This window comes from Achroia grisella, unplaced genomic scaffold (genome assembly GCF_030625045.1).
Source record: "Achroia grisella isolate CSIRO2021 unplaced genomic scaffold, CSIRO_AGI_Agris_v1 utg511, whole genome shotgun sequence".
Lineage (NCBI taxonomy): Eukaryota > Metazoa > Arthropoda > Insecta > Lepidoptera > Pyralidae > Achroia > Achroia grisella.
The window spans coordinates 5,245,700-5,269,773 of NW_026712905.1; the positions used below are offsets into that span (position 1 = coordinate 5,245,700).

At 33.3% G+C, this 24,074-nt stretch overlaps 3 protein-coding genes across 4 annotated transcripts in view; 1 reads left to right on the forward strand and 2 right to left on the reverse strand.

Annotated features, from left to right (window-relative positions):
* The window catches only part of LOC131846642 (microtubule-associated protein Jupiter), a 67,269-nt gene extending 64,465 nt beyond the window's left edge, over positions 1-2,804 (forward strand). For both annotated transcript variants that reach the window (XM_059195997.1, XM_059195998.1), the window contains one exon: positions 1,277-2,804. In XM_059195997.1, coding sequence (XP_059051980.1) covers positions 1,277-1,410 — 134 coding nt within the window. In that variant the 3' untranslated portion in view covers positions 1,411-2,804. The remainder of the gene's footprint in view (positions 1-1,276) is intronic.
* A 98-nt stretch (positions 2,805-2,902) lies between these two features.
* LOC131846643 (D-aminoacyl-tRNA deacylase 1) lies at positions 2,903-13,860 on the reverse strand. The gene is made up of 6 exons (XM_059196000.1): positions 13,656-13,860; positions 13,026-13,116; positions 12,230-12,356; positions 11,310-11,418; positions 9,425-10,022; positions 2,903-3,204 (listed from the first exon to the last, which is right to left on the reverse strand). Exons 1-5 carry the CDS (start codon positions 13,696-13,698, stop codon positions 9,850-9,852), a joined length of 543 nt encoding a protein of 180 aa, XP_059051983.1. The 5' UTR covers positions 13,699-13,860; the 3' UTR covers positions 2,903-3,204; positions 9,425-9,849.
* A 2,135-nt stretch (positions 13,861-15,995) lies between these two features.
* On the reverse strand, positions 15,996-23,571 carry LOC131846647 (uncharacterized). Its single transcript, XM_059196004.1, has 2 exons — positions 23,362-23,571; positions 15,996-18,116 (listed from the first exon to the last, which is right to left on the reverse strand). Exons 1-2 carry the CDS (start codon positions 23,393-23,395, stop codon positions 17,734-17,736), a joined length of 417 nt encoding a protein of 138 aa, XP_059051987.1. The 5' UTR covers positions 23,396-23,571; the 3' UTR covers positions 15,996-17,733.
* Between the last annotated feature and the right edge of the window lie 503 nt (positions 23,572-24,074).

Here is a 24,074-nt window from a genome sequence, read left to right on the forward strand (position 1 = left end):
AACTATTACGTTCATTCAACTTCGAAACCAGCTCTCAACATATCAAAAAATCCTTACACTCTACTCGGTCTCAAAACTGATGATCCAGAATACATCCATCCAATAATAGATGACGATTCGTTCTCTCCCCAGCCAGTCCTCGATAGACATTGGCCTCCATTTCCTGCTCAACATTACCTGGAACCTTCAGACCATAAAATACCATATCACCCTTTGCCTCCTTACGCATTTGTTGGCATGACTTCAGCTCTTGGTGATAGACCAAAACCTGATTACAAATATGACCCAGTGCCAACGTTAGATGCACCGATCGATCCTTTTCTCGTAGCTCATACTGAGCCACCGCCGACTCTATTTAAATATGAGCGCGATTGTCCAATACCGGACCTGACTCCGCTGCCCACTCAAGTTATTCCTGGTCCACATACTTTAACAGGTTTCCCACCTATTTTCCATAAATACGTCCCAGGGTACTTATTTGATCTAAATCGGCATGCAGAGGATTTTCGACCTAAGACGTACTATGTAGACTATGTTCGCCGAAGAGAGATGGGTGGGTGTTCAATTTAGACCGAAGGAATGCTATTGTAATTAATTGCACTAGTTGCTCTGATTGAATTTTTTATCAGATGTAAAAGCTTGTCTTTCGCAACTATTTAATTGTAGGATATTATCACTTACTATTTGAAGAACCATAAGACGATTCCTTCAAATTATTAAATTGAGCACTCATTGCCATTTTATTATTTGCTGCTTTATAAAATGTTGAGTAACTGTCGTATTAGTGTATGAGATAGATTTAATAGGTGTTAAGGAACATTGTTGTAAATGCTTGTGGTGTTTGTAATGTAATTTCAATTTGTGTTGTTGTTTATTTCTTGTTTATTTAGGTTTAATTATTATCTTCTGTAACTGTGGCACGCAATTCTATACTTTCAATATATTGATAGACGTTATGTCCTATATACTACAGTAGTTAGAAGTACTCTTTTGATTGTTAGGTTCTTCATCTTAGGATAGTGTCACGTAGTCAAAAAAATCTTATGATAACAATACAGACTTTACTAATATTCTATTACTGAATTATTTTAATAAATATTCCTCATTATTTAGTACCTAATCACATCGAGAATTAGTATTTTAATAGAAATTAGTATGATAGGAAACCATCATTTTTTTACATTTAACTCATCTACAGTATAGTTTTCATTCATGCTTCATTTAGGCGATGTAAACCTTAATTAATAAGTGCTAATCAATTATTATGACATTCCAGAAGGCAACCCGATCACCGGTGATGGCTACAAGTCGATGAACGGCCAAATCAACACAGTAACATCAATAAATGGCTCCAGCAGCATCCACCACAACCGCGTGCCGCCTGGCGGATACTCCTCAGGTCTTTGGTAGGCTAACGCTCTTCTTTCTCGACTTCCCACCATGCCACCTCACCGGACCATAAGCAACAATTGAAGAAAGAACCGGCGAATGACCAGCCTATCCTATCGCCGAAACACCAATAGTACTCTATGACATTTTAACACCATAAAGTATTATTTGTGTTATTATGACTGCATTTATTTCAACTACCATTTTGTTAACTAAATTAAAGTAGCAATGTTAAAATTATAGTAACGCAAATTGCACCATCTGTAAGCAACGTCCATTATAAAAAAGGGTATATGTTGTTAATTAATTCCTTAGCCTATCCCAGTAACAGTTTATTCGAATAATTTAGAATAGATTATTATTATAGATATTTTTGTAATAGTAATATTTCGATAGTTATTATCTAAGTCGATCATTCTTGTGGATCTTTGATATTAATTAATGGATTAGAATCCATTTTTTTTGCTATAAATATTTCAAAGGTCTGCATAGTAAGACTTAAGAGCTACCATACACGAACACTTTTTACGCCATGACAATTTCGGCACTACTGTCATTTCTATGTGTATATATTTTCGTTTATTCATTAGACAAGCACGCCATAAGTACATGTTATACACAATCGGAAATTAGTTTATCAAATTATTTATAGAAATTGTTGTTTTGCTATAAACTGCGTGTCAAAATTGTCACGATGACAAAAGTCCTTCGTGTATGCTAGCTTTAATTTTTAAGAACTTGAAAAATTGTACTCTTTCACACTTTTACGAATATGTTAACGCATGAATATTGAGAATTAGGAGTGAGGAAACGTATCAGCAATATACCAAAATGATAGTGCCTTGATTGGTGATGATGTGAAATTCATATAGGTTCGAAGTACGGTTGTCTAAGCGTTATATGAACGTGATTATATGTCTATATATTTCACGGTATAGAAATAGTAATCATGCGGCGGCACGGGCTAATTGATACAATTAATTTAATGATAAATTTTATAATATATTATAATTAAAAATTATATTCAACACTATATAAGTCTTTAATCTCGTTTGTTGAATTTCATTATCATAGTTTAAAAATAAAGGGTTTATAGAAATGCATTTATTTTGTCTTTTTATACAAGTTTATTTCTTTTTTAGTTTATTTTCTACTCGTTTAGACGTAATTGTAAAAATGGAATTGAATCTTGGTAGATTATCTGTTAACATTGTATCGGAACATAGTGTTTTATAGAGTACGGATAGTGATGTTATTATGATTAGATAGTTTTCGTCTAGTATTAACCTAGGCATATCATCTTTGTAAAAATGTTTTTAATATTCTAACATGAAAATGCATAATCACAGGCCTAATTGTAACAAATTGTTAATAGATAATAACCCATTATTTCAAAATAAAGTTTTTTTTATTAATTTTTATATTTTTATTTTCCTTGGTGTCTTTTATTTGTAATACAAAAAACTGTTGACCATAGCTGAAATTTACAGCGTCACCCCGGATGAAAATGAGTGCTAAGGATCCTCTAAAACGGCAGGACTTATGGAGCGTGAAGGCATACTAGTGTTTTAATTGTATTTTTTAATAGTTAGTACAACAAATGTAAAAGTTTGACATATGTTTTATTTTCATGGTCAACTACTAAATTGATTGATACGGATGAAAACTGACAAGTTTCTACTATCCTAAAGTAATTTGAGAATTGAAAGATGAATATTGTGTATGTTATTTGTTGCTGTTAAGATGGAGACGCAGACTACTCCTAACACCTATGCTGTATAGCCGTCGAATTTATGAAAGTACATTGCCTATATGCTGTTTGCGCCACAACTAGTTTAAATGCACATCTCGTGTAATAGACAAGGACAGACATACTCACGATCTAGGGCCGAAAGGAGCCGAGTACGCCCGCGCCATCGATGGAAAGAAAGATGGCGCTTCTTCTTCGTTTCCCGCTCGTGTCTGAGAAACGCCGCTCGCACATAATTACGTTTTATAATAATTGAATCACTACGATTTAATAAACTATTGAATTGTCAAGGTGTATATAGATAGTGTGCAATATTCAAGGTGTATATACACTAATTTCCGCCGCGCGTGTTGTGTGTGTGATCAGTTCATCGATCATCATCGTCGTCGATCATCGATTCCTGCACCAAGACGCCATAGCAGAAAGCCAGGTACGCTCGTAACTCCTTACTTTGCCCGTGATCTGTGACGACAGTCTTATCGAAGGAATATATCTCTCGGGATACATATCCCTAGGGAACCGCTTTAACATTTTTTGGCCCGTTGCGAACCGGATATTTTGCTATTTTTTAAATTGAGTTACATTTAATAACGTACCCCTTTTGCTATTTATTCGCAAGGTCCTTCGTTTAATATTATTATTAAGAAACCGCTTTCAAAATTGATAATATAAAATCCGCTTATTTAGTCTTATATTACTTATTTGTTTCTCAGACATACCCGCGTAGCCATATAGGATTGCCTTGTTATTTCTTTATATTATACCGCAACCAAGCACCTATATGTGTAATAGTTTATTATTTATAAACATATTTATTATATACCGCTATAGAATACCATATGATATCCCGCATTCCTCTGTATTATCTCTTTAGATAATAAATATTCATATATCCGCATTTATAGTATAGTCTTAAAATTGTATCCTATAACTATATTATACATAATATACTTGTACATCCCGCACACCTATAATATACAAATATAAATGGATTCCATTATATTTTATATAGTAATCTACGCAACACTTAACCGTGTTCTCGCTACATACCTACATATAATTTTTATTTTCGTTACTGTCCGCTTACGCTGTCTATTGACAGGTCACTGTATAATTACCTATAGTTATATTGCGTTAAATCATTAGATATGTCACGTAAAGATAAAGATGCGCCTACCTTTTCACCTAGTCGTCAACTTATTATGTTAGAAGCTAAACGTAATGCTTTATTTCAACGAATACAAAGTATTTACGATAAGTCGAAGTCGGCTACGGAATCGGAAGAAAAAAGACGTATGTTTCTTAGTTCATGTATAACCATCGATGACGTTCGTAATAAGTTTCAAGATGTACTTGATGAATATAATAGTAGGATGCTTGATGAGAATCCTTCTGCCGTACCTAATTTTCATGTATATGACTCATTTGAAGATTTGTTTTGTTCAATTAAACAGACATTTTCTGATCTTTCTTCTGCGCCCACGGGTGGGAATTCGTGTGGGATAGATGCACCTGTATCTAGGCCCAGGCTCCCCCCTGGAATTAGTCTCCTTCAGCGGCAATTATCAAGATTGGAATTTATTTTACGCTAGTTACAAATCTACTGTCCATGACAACTCCTCACTTACAAACTCAGAAAAACTGTATTATTTACTGGGTAAGTTATCACCCAAAGTACAATCGGTATTTGCAGGTATTACACCCTGCGCCGAAAACTATGAAATTATATTTAAGTCTCTGCTTGATAAGTATCAAGATATTCACGTTCTCGGTTCTAATTACTTAGACCAGATTTTAAATCTTAAATTAGGCAAAATGCCTTCCGCCGCAAGTTTTCAATTATTTATAGATAAGTATGTCACCGCCGCTATGTCATTAAAGGGCTTAGGTATAAAACAATTATCTGATTTCATTTTATTATATATTGCAAAACGTAAATTCGATTCAGAAACATTACGCGCGTTCGAATTACACTCTTCTATAACAAAATCACGTGATTTTTGACGGATTTATTAATTTTATAAAAACACAATGCCGCATATATGAAAATACACAACCCGCGCCCGCCACCAGTACAGAGTCAAATAAATACCGCCCGCCTACTAATAAATACCGCCCGCCTGCTAAGTACCCGGACCCACAGTCTTATGTTTCAAGTGTAACACCTATAAAATGTTCACTTTGTAATAGTAATATGCATGATCATTTTTATAAATGTAGTGCATTCGAAAAATTGTCACCTCTCGATCGTTATAAACATATTAAAGCTAACAATTCATGCGTAAATTGTTTAAGTACCAAGCATAAGTCAGGTGTTTGTAGATCAAAATCTTCGTGTCGTGCATGTCAAAAGCGCCATCATTCTTTGCTACATTTTGTTACGGATCGGGGCTCGCTGCCCGCGCGCGATGCGCCCGCGCCCCGTAGTAGCATGGCCTCACCCCCGCTCCCGTCACACAGTGGCGAGGCCGTGGCCAAGCAGAGTGGTCTGTCACTTTGCGCGCTCTGTAACAAAACTGTGCTACTAGCAACTGCACGCGTTATTGTGTATGACGCATTAGGTAAACAACACTTAGTTCGATGTTTATTGGACAGTGCGTCCCAAAGTAATTTTATTACTGATGAATGTTGTGACCGCTTAGGTTTATTAAATGAATTAAAATATTCATCTACGATGGTAAAGGGTATTGGTGGCTCACAAAAAAACGTTAAGGGTTCAGTAGAATTTAATATATTTTCTCGTTTTAATTTTAATGTTCGCTTTAATATTTCCGCGCTTGTTGTTGACCGTATTACGGACAGTTTGCCTTCCGTTCCTGTCAATACCGCCGCATTTTCACACATTAAAAACCTACCGCTGGCAGTCGGCGAGTTTGCCATTCCTAGTAATATAGACGTACTTATAGGTAGTTCTATATTCCCGCACTTGCTATTGCCGGGTATTGTGCATAGCAAGCATCGTAATATTCCGCCTGCGATACAAACCGTATTAGGGTTTGTAATCATGGGTTCCGTACCCACTTTTAATTCCGCATCGCCTAATTCCGCATTATTAAATACCGCATATACAACGTCATGTTGTTCCGTGATTCATGATCGTATGGACACTCTCTTCCAAAGTTTTTGGGAATTGGAGGAGATATCCGCGCCGCCCGCTCAGAGTGCAGATGATCTCGAGTGTGAACATTATTTTCGCGCCACCACTACTCGTGATGATAGTGGTAGATATATCGTATCCCTGCCGTTTCGAGAGGACGTGTTCTCCTTAGGCGACTCTTTCGCTGCCGCACATAGACGTTATTTATGTCTAGAACGTAAGTTGGAAGCGTCACCTCATTTTCGTTTTTCTTATAACGAAGTAATTCGCGCATATATTGATAAGGGCTATTTAAGTCCAGTTAAATCGCATCAAGACAATTCACTTATACCCTCGTACTCGTACTACATTCCACATCACGGAGTGCTACGAGAGGATAAGGTCACCACTAAATTGCGCGTGGTTTTAGATGCCAGTTGTAAAACGACATCTGGTCGTTCGTTAAATGATATATCGCATAGTGGTACCAACCTACAGGGTGATTTATTTAGTATTTTAATTAACTTTCGTCTTTTTAAAGTTTGTATTTCCGCCGACTGTTTTCAAATGTTTCATCAAATAGTTGTACGCGAACCCGATCGTAGGTTTCAGCGAATTTTGTACCGCTTCAGCACCGATGATCCTGTGACTGAATATGAATTTAATCGTGTATGCTTCGGACTGAGGTCGAGTCCATTTCTCGCGCTCCGCGTTGTTCAACAACTAGTTGAAGATGAAGGGGATAAATTCCCTGCTGCTGCCGCTGTTGCTTCGTCTGCACTATATATGGATGATATCGTATCTTCTGTTATGACAGATGAACAGGCTATTACCATTAGCAACGAACTTATTGCACTTTTTAAAATGGCACAGTTTGATCTCGTAAAGTGGACGAGCAGCTCCCGCGACGTGCTTGCTCACATCCCGGATACACACAAAACCCTCAGTGACAAATCATTCGATAATTCCACCCCGCACAAGATCTTAGGTCTATTTTGGGATAACTCTAATGATTCTTTTAAGTTCAAGGTAATCACGCCAGACGCTATATGTACTTTACGCGCTATCTCAACGCTTTTCTGTATATTCTAAATTATTACGGACTATTGTTTATATATATAAATTTATTAAACGCCTTCCTCGTAATACCGTTATTACGAGTGAAGACTTAGATTTTGTTGAAATAAGGTTAATCCGCGCCGTGCAAGAAGTATATTTTGCACATGAGTTTAATAATAAAAATAATAAATATTGTTCTTCCGCTTTAAACAAGCTCCGACCATTTATAGACAAGGACGATGTCATCCGCGTCGGTGGTCGCTTGTCAAGTTCCGCTGAGGATTACTGCACTAAGTATCCTCTACTTTTACCGCGCCGCGATCATGTTAATCATAAGAAGCATCTTCATGCAGGACCAGAGTTACTTATGTCCTTACTCAGGCAGAAGTACTGGATCCTGTCCGCTCGCCGCTTAATACGTTATCGCATTCATAAATGTAACGCTTGTTTTAAAATAAAACCGCGCCCTACGTTTCCACTCATGGCCGATCTACCGAGCCACCGCGTCACTCAAGTTGATAAGGCATTTACGCATGTAGGCTGTGACTATGCCGGTCCCTTACAGTACACACCTATTCGTGGTCGGGGGTTAAAGGCCGCAAAGCATGGCTATGTATTTTCACTTGTCTGACAACCCGTGCTACTCATATTGAAGTTGCTACTGATTTAAGCACGGTTAGTTTCTTATCCGCACTTAAACGATTCTTATCTCGCCGAGGCCCGATAAACTGTTTATATACGGACAATGGAACATGTTTCGTGGGTGCTCGCAAGTATCTTCGCGATTTATATAAGTTTCTTGATGAATATCGCCCGCATTTAGAATTAGAACTTTCAGAAAATCGCATTAGTATGAAATTTATTCCTCCCGCTGCTCCCCACTTCGGTGGAAGTTGGGAAAGCATCGTAAAAATAGTTAAAAATAATTTATTTAAGGTGATAGGATCACAAATTCTCTCTTATGAGGAACTTATAACAGTGCTTTCTCAGGTTGAGGCACTTATTAATTCGCGTCCACTCACAGCTAGAAGTAGTGACCCCGCTGAGCCGTCTGCTCTTACGCCGGCTCATTTTTTAAATACTGTCCCTCTTTCATCCATTCCTGCGCCAGAAGCTACGTACACGCACGATTTAAATCAACGCCATTCCCTTCTGGATAGCATTGTACAGTCTTTCTGGCGCCGGTGGCGAATGGAGTATCTGCATCAATTGCAGACACGCGCTAAATGGAATCTTCCATCAGTTCCCATTAAGGAGGGTACTGTTGTAATTTTAGTAATAGATAACGCACCGCCCTTTTCATGGCCATTAGCTGTCGTTGAAAAGGTACATCCTTCCAAAGACGGAACTACGCGAGTGGTCACTGTTAGGACTTCAAAGGGTAGCTACCTTCGCCCGGTAGTTCGTTTGTGCCCATTGCCGCATCAATAGTTATATATTTAATATAAGTAAAATTTAGATTTAGCTTAGTTATATATAACTTTCATTCATATATCGTATTCACATAACCTCAGATAACTTCCCGCTTATGATTAATCTTATACGCATTAATATACCGCTCATTTTATTTATATATATCTTCCGCATACTGCTATTCATTTCCCAGTGGTATATATATGTATATTTTTTTTAAAGGCAACCCTTTAAGGCCGGGAGAATGTTTGCGCCACAACTAGTTTAAATGCACATCTCGTGTAATAGACAAGGACAGACATACTCACGATCTAGGGCCGAAAGGAGCCGAGTACGCCCGCGCCATCGATGGAAAGAAAGATGGCGCTTCTTCTTCGTTTCCCGCTCGTGTCTGAGAAACGCCGCTCGCACATAATTACGTTTTATAATAATTGAATCACTACGATTTAATAAACTATTGAATTGTCAAGGTGTATATAGATAGTGTGCAATATTCAAGGTGTATATACACTAATTTCCGCCGCGCGTGTTGTGTGTGTGATCAGTTCATCGATCATCATCGTCGTCGATCATCGATTCCTGCACCAAGACGCCATAGCAGAAAGCCAGGTACGCTCGTAACTCCTTACTTTGCCCGTGATCTGTGACGACAGTCTTATCGAAGGAATATATCTCTCGGGATACATATCCCTAGGGAACCGCAAACATTTTTTGGTTAATGGTAAATGTTATTTGACTAATGGTGCCAATAGTCCCCATTGTAAAGAATACTTTAGTAATAAGGACTAGACTATAGTCTGTCTGATATTTGGCTTAATTATATGCAATATTTATATGTCATACCGGGTACTCGTCCTTGGATAGAACCAGTGACAATTACAAATAATTTCTACCAACAATACTAAGAAATACAATAGTTACGTAATTACGAAAACAAATAGTTTATATTACCTCATTTTCATTAACAGCCTACAATAGGATAAAATATAAAATTATCGTAATTCTAGGCACTTTTTGAATATTTATTATCTACCGACACATTCCGATAGTTTCTTAATAGCAAATAGTCAAGAACACAAAAGTCTGTTAAATTATAAATTATAATTTAATTACATTGGTACTGTACACTTCTATACAACAATTATTGTCATTCGTATTTAACTTATACATTTTCTCCTATTTCTCTACTGGACTGACTTTCAAGTACAAGTCCATTTTCACCTTTTGTATCATTTTCCTTTATTTTATTTGGTAATGCCACTGGTGACTCGATTTCAAAGGTCACTGGTCCATCATTCTGTATAGCCACCTGCATATAGGCACCAAATTCTCCATCTACAAAAATTATATTAAAAATTTATATAATATATGAAATGAAAAAGAGCTCTATTGTTCTCACAGAAAGAAAATTAATACAAATGTTTGCACCGAGTGAGGAATCGAACCCGCAACCATCAAAAGTAAAGCGGTGTGCTGAACCATTAGACCACCAAGGCCGTCAAATGCAACAATGGTGACCTTATCGCTAAATAGCGATTTCTTCCAATAATAAAGAATACTGTGACTATGAAACAAGTAATTATTAAAACAAGCTGAGACTTCTTGCTAATGACAATAAACAGTAACCTAAATAATTCTCTTTTTCCAAGTCCTATACATAAACCAAATTTTATAGGAACTTAAAGGAAGGCGTGCCGGACTCGTGGTCTTCAACAATAGCTCAAGGGTTACGGTATGGTTTTTAGTGGTAAAACACTTTAGTTCAATTTAAGCCTTTGTTAACTAAACAGAGTGAGTTTTCATATCTTCATTTAAATATTTTAATTCACCAGTTCCCTGTGCAGTGTGTGAAAGGCAATCCTTCTGTATGCTCATGTGCGGCGGTAATGACTTGCCATAACGAACATAGAAGACAAATGATTTATGGTAAAAAAAAAGGTCTTCCACAATGTTTTCGATCTCTTTTCTCTAGAGAACTTTGTCCAGTGAGCCACAGAATTTTTTATGCCACATGATAAGAAAATTGATAAGGAGTGAAAATATAACAAACATCTAAGCTAAATGTTCAGTAACATTTAGCTTACACAAAGATTTTGCTAACTTTTATTGGCCCATGCTGCTTAATATAAGGTTTAAATTACCACATAACTTTCTGGGTGTTAGGTTGCTAGCAATTTACAAAAAGAGCTCAGCAAGTAATAACAATATATTGCTTATTACATATAATAACATAAAGATACAATTATGGGTTTACCTACTTAGCCAGTAAGTATAATCCAGGCAGTCACTTAAATAGAGATTTAAGACCAAGCATTAGTGCCTAATCTAGGTCAAGCATGTAGCAGGTATCTTAGACATTAGTGTCATCATTTAGATGTTACTACCTAGTACTTAGCATTATATTAGTTTTACGACTTACACTTGTTCAAATAACTTTGTGTCTATTTATATTTGACAGTTCATTTGTAAATGCCCAGCGAAATATAAGATGGCATTTGATAATGCCTCTGACTTCCAACTAAGTCACTGTCCCCTAAATAAACACATCACAACTAGCTGTTATCAACTATTTCTAAAAGCTAGCTGTTAAGAACTTTCATCATCATTTATTCTAAACATTACCTTTAACTTTATCGGGAATGTACTGATCTCTCAGCATTTGTAGAAACTTTTCATAGAATTCTTTCGATCTTTCTCCTGGCATAGCATTATGGAAATCTGGTTTGGTGCCCTGTAATGTAGATTTTAAATTAATTAACATTTACTACTACACTACTGTTACTAGAATGGCAAACATACTGAAAAAAGGAATTCATGACCTACACCAATGAACAGTTATGTCATAATATGAAGTCCGTAGTACCTTTCTTTGCGTTTAAATTCCTGATAAATTGTTTCTTCTTATTATGATATATATGATTAATTCTTGTATGACACGTGGTCATACAATTTCACTGCCATGTCTAAAACCGAATCCCTTACAGAGGCATGTGGATGATTTTGGACAAAGTCAATTATTGTAAGTCATTACAGTACAGTACAGTGGGGACTGGATTTACAGAATTAATAGTTGTCAAAATTAATTAGGAAACTGAATGCCTAAAGATATTAGAAATGTACAAACCTACCTATATATACATTTGATTTTGTTTGGCCATCCTTTGTGATTATCTAATCACTATCCCATATAACGAATATCCAGATAATAGAGGAATATGTCTCATACAAGAATCAACAAGAAATTTCTTGTTGCTTCTTGAACAATTCTTGGAACTTTACATTTTAAGGTAAAATGTGTGAAACTACCAAATAAGTACCAAATAGAACTAATTAATTAATTATAATTGAAACCAAAATACCTATCCTTCTAAACATTTTTTTTTAATATTGTTTACTTAACAGTATTTGAACAAGCTATTCGATGCTGAAGTATGATGATGAAGACTGATGCTGATAATTTCATACAAATTGGCATCTTTTGTGTTTCCTTTTGTTATAAGTTTCATATCTTATTTTATATGAAATATATATTTAATACCAACCTTCCAAGTATTGTATAAGGTAAACTGACTCACACACAGCACCTCAAATTGCTTGTCCATAACATTTTTCTTCCATCTCTTGTTTGATTCATCATCAAATATTTTTATACTTAGAATTTTGCGGATACTGGAACACAAATATATTTTTATATAAATATTTACTAATGTACATGCACATGCTTTACTGGTTACATACACAATGGCTCAAATACAGAAATAGAGTCCACCACACATGTTAAGTATGGCCTCTCCAGCATATACAGATTTATAAAATTATTTAGTTGTCTCCACCTCACCATATGAATGATGAGACACTGATATATGTGGACATTCTTATATGAAATATTTGAGTGACAGTATTGGCATATACCATTGGTGCATGTGGGTGTACCAAAGTATCATCCATATACAAAACCATGTTGGATACATACTGTTTGTCAATGCATATGGCAATAAGAAGTAAATAAAATATTATCTGTATAAATTCTATTATTTTTTAGTTAAGTAAGATGCATTGCTATTCCAGCGGACTAAAATGTCATCCCTCTGCTTATGCTGAAATTTAAATCTACTATTTAGAATATTAAAGTTATTTTCACTCAAGTTTCATTTGAGTTGGGATGACATTTTAGTCCGCTGGAATAGCAATGCATGAGTGGTAATCATGGGTGTCACACAATAACATGTCATTCCTAGTGCTGTTCATATATATAGGTGGGGGTTACTGTTTACCATCAGGTCAGATTGTTTACCAAATGAATTAGATTAAAAATAAATATATAAGGCATATACTTACATGTACTCTATATCTTTAATTGTGTCATTGTTTGATATACCAATTAATACACATATACCCTGTCCAATACTGCTGATAACTTGCCCATTTACTGAAAATATTTCATAAAAAACATTTTTAATTAATGTAAATTAGTATTGTAGAAAGATACACAGCTATATGTTATAATTTTCCTTTCAATATGTTTTACATAAATAGAACATTTAATAAATGATTTGAGTACTAACAATGTAACAGACTCATCAATGCCATCTACAATTACAGTAATGAGCACACTTTATTTTATAATTAAACTTAATGTAAAGTAAGGTAAAAAGTATCCACAAATTATTTTTAGGCACTATAGTAAATAAATTTATTATTATTTATTGCTTGGTTCGGAATAGAAGATATTCAATTTATTTAGAAAAAAGTAAATTAAACAGAAGAGATTCATAATAGTAAATTCCTTATTTCACTTAGACTAATAGATGTTATTTTCTAAATATAAGATTTTTATTTGTCGTGTGGTTGTTTAAAAAGAACAATTACAGATTTTTGGTAATATTATATGCTATAGAAAATATACTTTTTAAATAAAAAACAATCACACATACCTCGAATTACTTCAGTTCTAAGTTACTAACTTACCAGTAACACTAGCGCTCATTACTCGTTGTATTAGCGCTTTCATTTTTTTTAACTAAGATAAGATTATTAAAAGTACATTTATTGAAAAGGAATTCGTAGAAAAAGATGAAAATACTATTTTAATTTAATTTTGATTTCAAATTTGTAGCGAAAGAGAGATATGAAAAGTAGTTTCAGTTGACAGACAGAAATAAATATGTCGACACATGACACTGACTGGGCTGATGACAGTGACGGAAAGAATTCTGAATTACCAACTTACTAACCTATATCTTCCTATATTTTGCAGCAAATGCACTAGGTGCCAAGCCAAAACAAAAGAAAAAAAAGCGTTTTTTGCAAATTCTTCTGTCAAAACAGGAAACCGTTTTTTCACAACAGTGTTTGCTAATTTACCTATTGGATGACTTCATAAACTCAAGAATCGACTTTTCTTTTGGTTAGTTTTGTTTTTATAGCGAGTAAACATTTGATACAATCTTAAAAATATTTTCTATAGACTTTATTTCACCTTTTTGTAACAAATGCTATGTATATATGTTTGTTACTATCACAGATACATATACATAGTATTTAATATTACAACAGATAATATTACATAAAATGTATAGTAATAATATTATTAATGAGCTAGTGTATCTTTTTGGAATAGTTTTTAAATTTTGATAATGGATTAACGATTTGGACTCTGGCGACTCTGTTGGGCCATCAGTGGAGGCTAATAAGATAACCATGAGACCTGTCAGTCTGTTTGGGTAGATTAGCTCATCGTGCAAATTAAATTGGAATTTTTCTCGATGGTTTCCAGAGGGAACTGCTTGGAGGTAAACCTTACATAGTACATTGCTAGCAATGGGTCATTAGGTACATTAGTCTATATTATTAGCAATCCGCTTCCCCCTATGTATATATACCTACTTAATCATTTTAGTAATAAGTATAGCTATTCAACACTAGATGGCAGACCGATAGTACTAGCACCTAATGTTTAAACGAACTTTGTAGATACTGAGTATTACTACGAATTATAATATGGAATGTAACTATGTTATAATAAAAATAATGTACTATTAATAAGCCTAAAAATGATAAGTCTATCGTTAGGAACAAGCACTAGCCATTTTGAAATAAGTATCCAGCTGTCTTTATTATTTTGTTTATAGCCTTTATTCTGATAGTGAGCTTAATTTTGTTCTTGTTTATTACTATTTCACTGCTTCGGTTTATCAGTTTCTCATCCAACGCTGACCTTCTCCATGTTGTTTCAGCTATTGCCCTTATTTCCCATATTCGTCAAATATTGGTATTATTTAGTGCATCATATTTTTGATGTTAGTTGTGGTTTGCACGGTATAGAATTAGCCATTCAAAAAGTTCACGATTTTCGTATTGAAGGACTTGAATTCATACAGCATCATGGCTTAAAAGATTATTAGTTTGTCATTTTAATAGACCCATAACAAATCCAAAAATTAATGCTAGGGGCATGTTTTTTTATAAATGATAATGTAATGGTGCATCCGTCTGCGCTCTTTACGCGGTTTATGCTGGCGGGACACCAGTCGGATAAGAGTGGTGACGATTTTTTTTTGAACTGATTTCATATTATATTTGTAGTCTTTCACTTGTGTGTTGAAGCAGGATGCCAAATAACAAAAAATAAACAAATATATAAGTTTAATATTAGTTTAATTAATTATGTGTTAAGTTAGATTAATTAAAATGTACTTACTATCTAAAAACACAATAATTAGTGATTGTGAACTATTGGTTTAAAATATTGCATGTCTTTCATATTTATGAATTTATTATCTATTATATAGATCAAAATTAAACATACGTAGGTACAAGCCGTGCCTAATTTATTCGAACACAATAACATTTTCTCAAGTGTACAAATTATTTTCCTTGATGTACATCATATATGCATATATCACACATGCAGGTCGATCAATAACATTAAGACAGTCACTTATTTAATAAATCATAACACACATAGTTTATAATTTAAGAGTATTTCAACAGTGTCGCTTACCGTAACTAAAATTCATGTTAAATATATGTAATATATGTAAAAGGATCGGTTTTGATTATGTACATTTATAATACACACAAAGTATGATTTTGTTTAGAAAAAATATGCTTTTATAATAGTAAAAGTAATATTGGGCCAACGCAGAAATCCCATCATTTGCGAATAAACTATTCCAGCTTATTTATTATAAGCATAATAATTAAAGAAGTTTTACAGCACAACGAAAATTTTACATGACCATCACAAATTTGGCCAAACAATATATTTTTTTTAATTTTCGCAATAGTGTTTATTGTATCGTAAAAACGAAACAAAACGCCCGTATTTTATTTTAATATGTTTTTCCTCGTACAAAGGAGCTCAAAAATCTTGCTTTCCAATATCGTAATAGCAATGGTTCATATGACTTAAGTACTTATGTGGGATTCATCGCACATTACAACCGCTGTAATAAAAATAATTGTGAAACGTATTAAATAATATTTTACGTTGAATCTTGAATCTAGAAGTTATTTTTTCAACCTTTCCTTTATTCATAATAGGTTTTACTGAATTATCTTCCTATGCTCCTTTTAAATCACAACTACTTACTGAATAAACGATGTTAGATTATAAAAAAAATGGCAACGACTCTCGCTTAAATACTTTCGACCACCGAAACAGACAGAAAATACAATTTAATAAGAAATAGCTAGTTTTGAAGTCAGTTAGTGAGAGTGATGTTGCAAGCGCAAACTTTAAAATATGCCTTCTACTTAGACAATTTTGCAACAAAAAAGACACGATTATTCTTAAAAACAATAACAGCCTCATGCATTACAACCTCTGAATAGCTTACATATAAGATAACAGGTATTCTAGAGTTACCACAACATTTTAGTTTAAGACACAGCATTCAACATTATTGCTGGCAGGCAAATATAAAAGAATTCTAACGGTCTGTTTTACAATTGATGACAAAATTCTCAAAGAATTTAGGCCCCAATTTTACAAACTCACAAATGGTGTCACGGCACTAATTGTAAATGAAGTTTAAAAAAATTATAATTAAATTCTTTGATAAATAAAAACTTTAGAGTTAATTGTGATACTTAATCGGAAATATGTTTCCATTATCTATCTTCAGAATTTAAGAATTTTATCTACATTATGCCTAACTTTATATATATAAAATTATATTTAGATAAAATTTTGAATTATGTTTCGGGTTACTGATACGTTATTTTGTTTTAGTTATTAACTTAACTGAGTTAGAAGTCATTTGTAAGAATTCTAATACTTGTGAAACAGACCGTAAGCCTCCCGAAAAGACACGAAGAGGAAGTTATATTTACCTTTATGATTATAATAATATCTACTTTATAAAGAAAAGAGATCATTCATTATTTTTTCTCTTTTATTCATAACAACATGAAACGTCTAGTAAGTTCATTTTACCTATTAAACTGTTATGACATTTTTTCGTAATTTGAATAGTAATTGACACAACAGTTTAATATTTAAAATAGATTTGTAGAAGTTCTAGTTTCTACGTACATGTCATGAAGTATATTAGAATCGAAGTTTTAGTAATAAATCCACGTTACGTCTAAATAAATACTAAGCGCAATAATTATAATTCGACGAGTAAAAATATTTCCAAACAGAATTTAATAACAACTTTAACAATATTTAATACCACGATGCAATAATATTAATAAAAAAACTCTCATTAATAAATTAGAAATAAGAACAATATTTTTGAGACGCCGTAATATGTGCGCGTGCCATAGTTGTTTGGCTATATTCCGATTTTATTCCTAACTTAAAAATACCGCTGCATAATTTTGATATTTTGACAGAATTATTTTTGCATTCATTAATTATCTGATCTCATATAACTCACTTAAAGTCATTCACACTGCAAGTAACTGAACAACAATACATATAAGTAAGCAAATACGCAGCGTGCACACACAAAAGTACGTGTAGGTTGATTAATACAACAGTTAAATCAACATAACACTAGTAAACTTCAATCAGTCCATTCATAAATTCATTTTCTTAATCCTTAGGTTCAGTTTTTATTGTAGGTTCATTGCTGTCTTTATCATTTTGAATTTGTAATTTTAACTCCTGTGGTATACCATACACGCGTACGTATTCGATATAGCGGCGGCGATTTTCAGGGTTACTCATAACAGCTGTGATGAAGTCCGCCGTTTCCCTCTGTAATGCGATTATCTTTTGTTGTATTAATCTGTTCTTTTGCATGAGCGCAATGGTTCTCCATGCCAACTCGAGAATGACACGGTTGTGGGCTGCTTTGTCGGGCAACGGAGGGGCTGGTGCCCATGGTGTGGTATTCTCATCATGGGTCGGAGGAGGTGGTAGCCGATGTAGCCTTTCTACACGTCGGGCCTCTCGCAAACGTGTCAGATGAGATCCTGGAAAGATACAATACGAATATTAACATCTGCTCTTTAAATTATACAAAGCAAATTGGCAGTTTTGGTTTATATTTCTCTGCTTACTTTTCTAAACTATGCAACGGTATTTTGTATGAGTTCATCACATGTTCATTTGTACATCTTTCAGAATTTGTCAAAAATTATGATATAATCCTATTAGAATAGCTCTTTCTATACAAATGGTTCCATTCCATACATTACCGTATTGAAATTTTAAATGTTTTAGTTTGAATGAGTGCGGGTCAACGAAATCAATGTTTTAATAGAATAAATAACTTTGTTACTATAGGTTGATATAGACTGTGTTTAAAATAATATGAAATCTATAACAATATTATGCGTTGTGTTTTATAATTATTCTAAAGTGGCTATCTATTTATTACCTACCTAAAACGGCATAAGGAATGTTTGACAACAATTTAGATGTTACCCTTTATTTGGTAAAAGCAGACAAAATCACGAGTAATTGTCAATATATATCAGAATTAATAATAAAAATTCTAAAACATGTAAAAATAGTCTAACTTACTCTTTATAACATTAGCTTTTTTATTTATTCATACAGTATGCCACGACATATAATGGTCATAAATAAAAAATAAAGAATTACTTGTACCATAATGTCGTAGTAGGGGTTCTATTAATGTTACTGTACAACAAGTATTGTTTTAGTATGCTACATAAACTTCACATTTACTCGTATTGTGAGCAAATGCTATAACGATAGGCGATGATGCTCATGACGTAATCGTGAGACGTAATCAAGTCAGTCATAAATAAATTTAATTAAAATGTCTACCGCCATTCGTATGCTCCTGCGCAATGTGTATATCGTGTTTAATAACAATTTTTATAGCATATTATAATTATCAATATCCATCCTAGAAATTTACATTAATATGGTCCCAAATTATAAACCACTTTAATTGTAATCATAAATTGGGTATAGGTATTTGTAATTGCATTTATTTATTATACAAAGTCGTCTTCTTTGAAAGATGTGTTTCGAATGAAGAATGGGATAAGGCATTGAAATTACAAGGTACAGAAATCAAAATGGCAACGCATGTGTGTTTTCACCTCTGCCCTCAGATCGGTCGTCAGCTCTTTATTTGATATCGAAATTTAAATTGGAATGATATTCCAATTAAAAAAAAAAACAAGAGATCGGTCGGTGAACTTCTATTTAAGGCTATATTTAGGCGGTAGAGTCTGTTTTCTGTCTGAATCTCATATACTTATATATAGTTATGGAATGCAGTAATTGTAGTCACGTTAAATAAGAGCGTGCGTTCAAAAAGCTGCCAACAAAATCAGCGCGTGTCTGCGCCACGTGAGAGATAGAGAGGGAGCCACCGAGGAAAAAATTGAGTACAGATTATTGCATTATTGTTATGTAACGTGCATAATAATAATAATCCTGGACAATTCACACAGTGCCATCTAGTCCCAAGTTAAATGGATTTTTGTAATGGTACTAATGTTAAGCAACAGATACATTGATTATGGCGCTGTGTGAATTGTCCAAAAAAACTTAAATAAAGAAAGGGGTTGTGTTCAACTTATCATCCTCCACTGATGCCCCGTCACTATCATTAATAAAAAAACTTAAATACACTTAGTTTTGTAAATCCGTATATACATTTTGTTTGTTTGCAACGTGCAACTAAAACAACAAAAGGAATCGAATCTAGGACCATCGGAAATAAGGGGGTGTGCTAAATGTCTACACTACCTAGAGGCCGTCAATTAAGCTGACGGCCCACCTGATTGTAAATGTAACCGACGCGTGTATATATGAACATCACGTAATACCACGTGCATCAGCGTGATGCTATCAGTCACTAGGCATTTAAACGTGAGTAAGACTGTAAATGAATTAACAAAGCTATTTACACTATCCTTCTATTATATAAATTATATATGCTTTGTAAGCTGTACTTTGGTTGTAGAGTACAGATTAGGCATTGAAATTACAGGATAAGAGGTATGATATGTTTAGTCCTTTCGAATGGTAGTGGATGGAAAGAATTGATTTTTTTTATTCATTAAATGCATGTACTTACGCATATGCATTTAATGAAAACTGTGAATTTTAAGTTACAAACAAACACAAATATTTTATTATTTGTATAAATTTCTATTGAAGTTGTTTTTGGGAAGATTTTTATTATAAACTGGTCTTAGTATAAGGCGACATATAACATTTTCACAGCAGCCGTGATAAAAGATAAGTGAAGGGATTTTGTTATGTTTACTTCAAGGTTTATAGTAGTTTATCTCTAAAAGTGTATTATATATTTTAAAACTATAATGCATTTAAACTTTACAAATTATATAATACAAGATTATTCTTAAAACGAAGCCGTGGTGCTGGATAATGCTTATTTATATTATATGTAAAAAAACTTAAATATTAAAGTTTAAATCTAAATACATGAATATTAATCCATGTATTTAGATTTGTCCGTATTGGCAAAGTATTTTCCGCGATGTAAGGAGTATCCTTTATTAATTTTCGTGGCACATTTTTCCGCTACGCCATTTTCATTACGTAATTGCGGAAAAACTGGGCGGAAAAATCTGCATAACTAAACCCCACGTGACTGTGATGGTATATAGATCTAGGTGTATCAATATAACAATCTGTAGGCACCGTTAGGCTTGTCCCGTCTCCTATGTTGAACTCAAATAAGTTCGCACGGTCATGTTTGTAAATAACACTGTAGACATAAGGTGCACGTTCCTTTTTTGTCACAAGAATTAAAAGGTTTTAATTATTAATGTCTATTAGTATATTATAGTATATGTAATTTAATTAATGCGGAATTTAGACTCCGCATTAATTAAATAAATTTGGTAACAGTGATTGATTGATGATAATGGTATTGGCACCATCCGCTTGCTCTAAAGGTTTGTATATCTACGCCGGCAGGACACTGGTGGAGAATGATAGGATGAGTACAAAGTCAGGTGTGACTGACCTATCCATCGTGGTGAATTAATGAATTCACTAGGAGGTGACATTAAAAGTTGTATTTAATAAAAGTATATGGAAGTCATACTGAAAATAAAATAATTATTGAACACCCGGCAACGAAAGTTAGAATAGTAGAACTCCAGTTGAATATTATAGTGTAAATTTGTTATCTGGAAGAGATTAGGTACATAAGCCAAGACTTTCCTTTGTACCCAAAATTAACAGAGTACTACTCTGTTAATTTAGATTCCTGCAATATATCTAGTGCATAAAGAGTACGTATATAAATAAATTAATATATTCTATAAGATTAATTATCATCATAGAGTTGAAAAATTATAATATACAAAATGTTATATACATAGTACAGTCTTCATGTAATAAATCTAGCCTTGACCAAAATTAAATTTTATGAATTTGTTGTAAACTCGTTATCCGTTAGTTGTCCATGGCCAACCGGATTCTGTTCTTTTTGTATACAAACAGATCAAATGAATGTAATGGTAGATCTATATTTGAATGTGGTATCATACCCACAATAATGCTTTTCTTGACACACAATTGTCAATACTAAAATCAAATTATTTTATATTTTTGTAGTGAGCATATCTTGCTATTGACATTATTGAATTTCCAAATATTATTAATGTTCCGAAATATTGTATTTTTTTTTATCTAAAGTTACTAAGGAAAAAAATTTATTTTTATATTTTTTAAAAGCTTCACTTTTATTGTTATAGGGAGTTCAATAATTAAAACAATAAAGCTATAACTAGTTTTGCTCTTTTTCGATTAGCAATATTAATAGAGACCTATGCCTAATTACCTATTTTGTCTACAAGGGATTATTTATTATAACATAAACCCACTTCTTGAAATCAATCTATGAAACAATTGAATGTAGTCCTTAAAGTCATCTTCATTGATATTAAGTTACGGTGGTAAGTATGATGGTGTGATTCTCCTTGGAGCAAACAGTGGAGATGACGTAAAGCATTCATGGGTTGATGAACTCTCCGCCTACGACCGACTTTCCTGCACATAGAGCGATGCGAATTATTGTTTAAGATAAAGTTGTGCCGTTCATTGCTTGTTTATTATCAGGCGTAGTTGGTAATAAACTATTAATAAACTCGATTGAAAGGGACAAAACCGTTCAATAGCTGTTTTATGCAAGTAGAACAGAAGAGGACAAAATAACTACTGAACTGACAGGTGCTTTTCTGTCACATATTATTTTCAAATAAAAAAAAAACAATACTCTGTTATATTTAAAATAGATTTGCAAGACGCTTATAAATAAAGATAACGGATAATAATAACATAATCTTAGTGGCTCCATTTCAATATTTGTTACTTTCGATTTTGGCGCAAAAAGGACTTGTAGTCAATAAATAGAATATTTACCTAAGCTTGCACTATCTAAATTATTGTAAGATTAATCCATCAATTGAGTTTGTATAACAAACACTTTCCATTACTCCGTACCGAGACTTCTCAATTGATCCAATGAAGAAACGAACTCAATACCCCAAAGCAAATTGCTTTCCACTGAATTTAAAATAATGAAGCTTTTATGCTACCTTTTGAAAAATACCCGAAACAAAAGGTATTCCCGTACACCCTACATGCTACAGATGGGGCTTTTGTATTTCGAGATGAAATGAAATGAAATAAAATTTATTGGTTAAATGTGGTTTAACAGTGATGGTTTAACATAGTCAACATAATACTACATACACTAGTTCTACACATTAATAATCTCTGACATGCAATAGACGGGGTAGATATAAATGAAATGCATAGTAGGTATATAAAGTCCGTATACGATATTCAATACTTAATAATAATAAGTAATATAATTATGATGTACAACTTACAACATAGTAAAACTTACCCAAGTCTAGGCATAGAAAAGAAAAACATTACTGAGATTAGTCTATTTGAAATTTCAAAAATATTGTAATTTTAACTTTTTCTTCTTACTAAAACACTAACAATTTTCTTATTAAATCATTAACTTTTTGTATGGATTTAATATTAACTATGTTATTGATAACTGTGCGTGCAGAGTGGTATGATTTCTAAATGAAAATGAAAATTGTGAACATGTTACTGACTAAATTGCTCTGGATCATAGGGATGTTTCATTATCAGATTAGGATAGGTCAGTATTTGCACGAAACAGATATTTTCTTTGACATAACATCCAATACACATAATAAAACAGCAAATAGTTACCCTTCTTAATTTTCCTTGTTCTTTTTTCGCACATTTTGTACAAACACAGGTTGTTATCAACAAATGAACACACCAATATAACAAACGTCTATCACAATTATGTTTATTTTGCTTTTAACGCGTGTCGACTGTACAAAAACCAGTCATCGAATGGTTAGATATGTTTAAAAATCGAATGCGCAGACTGTACCCCGTAACGCCGCCGCGCACTGCGAGTTTACGAAACGAGACAGACTCGTGTTGTCATATCGATTTATTCATTACCCTAAAATAAAGCAAATAGTGTTACAATACGTGATGTAAATATTTACCCCTTGATAACAAACACGTGAAACGTCTAATAAATATATTTAAGTTATTTAACTTTAATTTGCCTTTATTTATTTACTTTATTTAAAAGAAAGTGACAAATTGTTGTTATTGTTAAATGGGCAGGTATGATGTTTTAATTGACCTCGCATAGTTTTACGCCTACTAGTGTCTTTGTTTCGAATTATTTCCGTATGGAAATGTTCTCACATTTTATCTACAATGAGATTCATTATACATTGACAAAAACCGCAATTTTGTTTAGTATGTATGCCATAAAACTTTTACTTCATAAAACTGGTAGAAAAATACTAGTATTAGATCTATATTTTCGGCGATTTCTTTCATTTGGTTAATAATGAATTTTAATAATAAATTAATCCATTGTTCTAATACAAGAAATA